At 46.2% G+C, this 5,000-nt stretch overlaps 2 protein-coding genes across 2 annotated transcripts in view; both read left to right on the top strand.

Annotated features, from left to right (window-relative positions):
• The window catches only part of mylka (myosin, light chain kinase a), a gene marked incomplete at its 5' end in the record, with an annotated part of 228,217 nt that overhangs the window by 219,210 nt on the left and 4,007 nt on the right, over positions 1-5,000 (top strand). The window lies entirely within an intron of this gene.
• The window catches only part of LOC307258708 (secreted frizzled-related protein 3-like), a 20,534-nt gene that overhangs the window by 13,017 nt on the left and 2,517 nt on the right, over positions 1-5,000 (top strand). Inside the window, 4 exon segments of the mRNA XM_080038357.1 lie at positions 1,397-1,432; positions 1,598-1,657; positions 3,225-3,290; positions 4,875-5,000. The exon segment at positions 4,875-5,000 is cut by the window's right edge and continues 79 nt beyond it. Of these exon segments, the coding sequence (XP_079894483.1) occupies positions 1,397-1,432; positions 1,598-1,657; positions 3,225-3,290; positions 4,875-5,000 (288 nt within the window).

Below are 5,000 nucleotides of genomic sequence, written 5' to 3'. Positions count from 1 at the left end.
TTATCTGCTCTCTCTCTCTCTTTCTCTCTCTCTCTGGTGGTTATCTGCTCTCTCTCTCTCTTTCTCTCTCTCTCTCTCTCTCTCTGGTGGTTATCTGCTCTCTCTCTCTCTCTCTCCCTCTCTCTCTCTCTCTCAGTGAGGTGCACCGCTGAAATCAGAGCTACGCTGTCACACAAATCACACACAATGAAAAAGTTAAAACCATGACGTTTGGCCACGACTTGTGATGATTTGGATTTTGAGCCACTCACAAGAAGGAGTCACACAATACCATGCCATGCCAAAACTAACTCTCTCTCTCTCTCTCTCTCTCTCTCTCTCTCTCCCCTCTCTCTCGCTCCCTCTCTCTCCCTCCCTCTCTCTCCCTCTCTCTCCCTCTCCCTCTCCCTCTCCCCTCTCTCTCTCTCTCTCTCCCTCTCACTCTCTCTCTCCCTCCCTCTCTCTCTCTCTCTCCCTCACTCTCTCTCCCTCTCTCTCCCTCTCTCTCCCTCTCCCTCTCCCTCTCCCTCTCCCTCCCCCTCTCCCTCTCCCTCTCTCTCTCTTAATTTTTTTCCGGAGCTGTATTTCTGCAACATGTCCCACAGTAGTATGCAACGTGTAGCCATGCTGTTCCAAGTTCTTAATGTTATTTCATGCGGGATGGGCAAGTACATTTGAGTTGCGTTCCGAATCGCATACTCTCTACTATATAGTATGTAGAAAAAAGATTTAGGATGTCCCGATTCTTGTGACCAGATTTAGGATGGTTAGAAGTACCCGGATGTCCTACTTCATGCAGCCAAGATTGTTAGTGTTGAAAACTGCATCCTATTTGGGCGATTCTGACCCACAATCCAGTGCGCACGTGAAGTGACGTCACATCGACGAAGCCTCCATATGAAAACAAACGGGGATGCGACGGATATAAAAGCAAGAGGCAGCAAGATCAAGGCGCAATGTTATGATGAAATAAGAGAGTAAAAGTATGTCCCAATAGTATGCCTACTGCATCCTAACTAGATTATTTTTATCATCGGATGTAGTATGTAGAATAGAAAAAAGAAAGAGTATGCGATTCGGAACGCAACCACGGTTTCCACACACACAGGAAGATGCTTCAACATTTGTTCTTCCTCCCATTGGTGCAAACACAGTGATGGCTATTTGTCATTATTTTCTAACCTGTCATGATGTATGAAATTAAACAAACGAGTCAACGTGACAATGACCTCTCTCTCTCTCTCTCTCTCCCTGCCTCTCTCTCTCTCTCCCTGCCTCTCTCTCTCTCTCTCTCTCTCTCTCTCCCTCTCTCTCTCTCTCTCTCTCTCTCTCCCTGCCTCTCTCTCTCTCTCCCTGCCTCTCTCTCTCTCTCTCTCTCTCCCTCTCTCTCTCTCTCTCTCTCTCTCTCTCTCTACAGATCCATATTATCAGGACCCTGCCAGGTGTAACCCAGGTGAGGCTTACCTTAGACCATCCCTCTAAACACTTTCCTTTTAGCTCGTCTGTTGTGTTATCTGGTTGATTAGATATTAGGTTGAACGGGCTGTACACTTCTTTATTACAACTATGTATTTCTTACTAAAACTTTTGATCTTTTCTGTGTCTGATCTTCCGCCAGAATCCAGTCCAGACTTTCCGATGGATTCCAACAACCTCCACTGCAGAGGACCAAATGGAGGTAAGTTATCTGTTATCCTGTCCCTAGGGTTAGAGGGTGATGGGGTTAGGGGGGTGGTAGGATGGCATAAAGGCAAAGGTGGCCGACCAGTAACCATGAGGTCTCTGGTTCCTCCTCCCAGTAACCATGAGGTCTCTGGTTCCTCACAGTAACCATGAGGTCTCTGGTTCCTCCTCCCAGTAACCATGAGGTCTCTGGTTCCTCCTACCAGTAACCATGAGGTCTCTGGTTCCTCCTCCCAGTAACCATGAAGTCTCTGGTTCCTCCTCCCAGTAACCATGAAGTCTCTGGTTCCTCACAGTAACCATGAGGTCTCTGGTTCCTCCTCCCAGTAACCATGAGGTCTCTGGTTCCTCCTCCCAGTAACCATGAGGTCTCTGGTTCCTCCTCCCAGTAACCATGAAGTCTCTGGTTCCTCACAGTAACCATGAGGTCTCTGGTTCCTCCTCCCAGTAACCATGAGGTCTCTGGTTCCTCCTCCCAGTAACCATGAGGTCTCTGGTTCCTCACAGTAACCATGAGGTCTCTGGTTCCTCCTCCCAGTAACCATGAGGTCTCTGGTTCCTCCTCCCAGTAACCATGAGGTCTCTGGTTCCTCCCAGTAACCATGAGGTTGCTGGTTCCTCCCAGTAACCATGAGGTCTCTGGTTCCTCCCAGTAACCATGAGGTCTCTGGTTCCTCCTCCCAGTAACCATGAGGTCTCTAGTTCCTCCCAGTAACCATGAGGTCTCTGGTTCCTCCTCCCACTAACCATGAGGTCTCTAGTTCCTCCCAGTAACCATGAGGTCTCTGGTTCCTCCTCCCAGTAACCACGAGGTCTCTGGTTCCTCCCATTAACCATGAGGTCGCTGGTTCCTCCCAGTAACAATGAGGTCTCTGGTTCCTCCTCCCAGTAACCATGAGGTCTCTGGTTCCTCCTCCCAGTAACCATGAGGTCTCTGTTTCCTCCTCCCAGTAACCATGAGGTCTCTGGTTCCTCCCAGTAACCATGAGGTCTCTGGTTCATCCCAGTAACCATGAGGTCTCTGGTTCCTCCTACCAGTAACCATGAGGTCTCTGGTTCCTCCTCCCAGTAACCATGAGGTCTCTGGTTCCTCCTCCCAGTAACCATGAGGTCTCTGGTTCCTCCTCCCAGTAACCATGAGGTCTCTGGTTGGATCCCCGGCACCGGACAGGAGGGTGTTAGTAGTACAACTAGTGGTGGCTGCTATTACATCTACGTTGCCCACCATCTCTACCATTGTGTCCTTGAGCAAGACACTTAACCCCAAACTGCTCCAGGGGCGCTGTACTATGGCTGACCCTGCGCTCTGACCCCCTCTGGAGTGTGGGAACTGGAGAGGGGAGATGAGACGGACACATTTCAATGTAACGATTGACTAATAAAGTAACTTAACTAACTTAAGGGTTAGAGGGTTACGGTGAGGGGGTTAGGGGATATTCTGGTTTCCCTTTTTTAGGACTAAAGGTTAAATGATTAATTAATTAATTTAGTAGTAAATACATCTGTGGAAATGCAGAGAGTTGGATGAAAAGATAATTCCCATTTTGTTTGTGTGTGTGCAGATCGCTGTAGATGTAAGACGGTCAAGATGGGTTTGAAGACCTACCTGAAGAACAACTACAACTACGGTGAGTCATCTGGGACAAAATACAATCTCAACAAATTCAGTAGGACATAGGCTGTGTTCAGAAAGCCATACTAATGTCCTCCCTCCTACATACTCAACATCTATACACTACATACTGTCTACTTAAAGATTGATTGAGTATGCGAGGTGCCTCGAAACATTCACACTGAACTATACTCAAGCAATAAAGAATTTCTTCTTCTTCTTATAAGATTCAGGCCGTTTAGGTTGCTAGCTACAGTGGCCTCCTTAGTTTTCATGCCAGTTTACAGAGTCTAGGCTGTGTATTAACAATTAGAAGATATTCACCGATTTTGACAAAAAGTAATTTTGGCAACAAGCATTCTCCAGAATCACTGACTCTACCTTTAACTGTGCTTTGCGATGAAGTTTCTTAAAAAATATTTTTACTATCACGAAACCCTTCAAAAATATTCCTTTCGGGCGCTCTGGTGGCGTAGTGGATAGAGTGTGTACCATATTGGCTCTGGCCTTTGTTGCTGTGGTCGCGGGTTCAAATCCGACCCGTGGACCTTTACTGCAGGTCATCCCCCCCTCCCTCTCTCTCTCTCTCTCTCTCTCTCTCTCTCTCTCTCTCTCTCTGTCTCCCCATTTCAACTCTGTACTGTCTGATAAAGCTTGAAAATGCCAAAAAATAATATTTAAGAAAAAAAAAATATATATATTCCTTTTCTCCCTGACCTCAGAAAGACACATTTCTTCACAGAGGCCGTTGAGTTAAGTTGGATTAAATACAGACACGCGATCGCTCAAAACACAGACAGGGCTTTACAGATGATTACGGCGGGCGGGCATGAGTTGGCAAATCCAGCTGAGATTTCCACTTGAGAGTTCTTTGAGCTCTTTAATTCCTTTTGGCTCCAGAATATATTTTCGGGGAAGATTTGATATTTTCCAGCCATCCTTCAAAAACAAGCGTCTCACGTTAAAAATATTCCCGGTATAATTAAACCAGATGAAGTTTAGTGGAGCGTGGTGGCATGCCCAGTGTGTCTTCATAATCTGACACGCTCACAAAGCAAATTATTATTATGATTTAACGGTTGGAAATGAATTGCTGCACCGTCTAGTTGTGTTGGATTTTCTTTCATCTCTGCAGCTTGGTCATTATAGGAGCATTTTTCACAAGTTTAAAAAGTTAATGTTGTCGAAAAGGCATTTTTCAGGGACTTACTGTAAGAATGGGTTCAGAACTGTTAGCTTTTCTGTAGCAATGGAAGCAAATTAAGCCTTGATAGATAGATAGATAGATAGATAGATAGATAGATAGATAGATAGATAGATAGATAGATAGATAGATAGATAGATAGATAGATAGATAGATAGATAGATAGATAGATAGATAGATAGATAGATAGATGGATTGGATTGGATGGATGGATGGATGGATGGATGGATGGATGGATGGATGGAGGGAGGGAGGGATAGACGGACGGACAGATAGACAGACAGACAGACAGACAGACAGACAGACACACACACACACACACACACACACACACACACACACACAGATAGAGTCTCCGATATTTCCATCGTATGCTGATGACTGTCTCTTCTACAGTGATCAGGGCGCGTGTTCGTGAGGTGAGGAACCGAGGTCTGGAGCCCACAGCCGTGGTGGAGGTGAAGGAAGTCCTGAAGTCTTCTCTGGTGAACATCCCCCGGGACACCCAGACCCTGTTCTACT

The sequence above is a fragment of the Ammodytes marinus genome (genome assembly GCF_949987685.1).
Source record: "Ammodytes marinus genome assembly, chromosome: 12".
Taxonomy (NCBI): domain Eukaryota; kingdom Metazoa; phylum Chordata; class Actinopteri; order Uranoscopiformes; family Ammodytidae; genus Ammodytes; species Ammodytes marinus.
The sequence above is the reverse complement of the archived record's forward strand: the minus strand, read 5'-3'. Positions and strand labels throughout refer to the sequence as shown.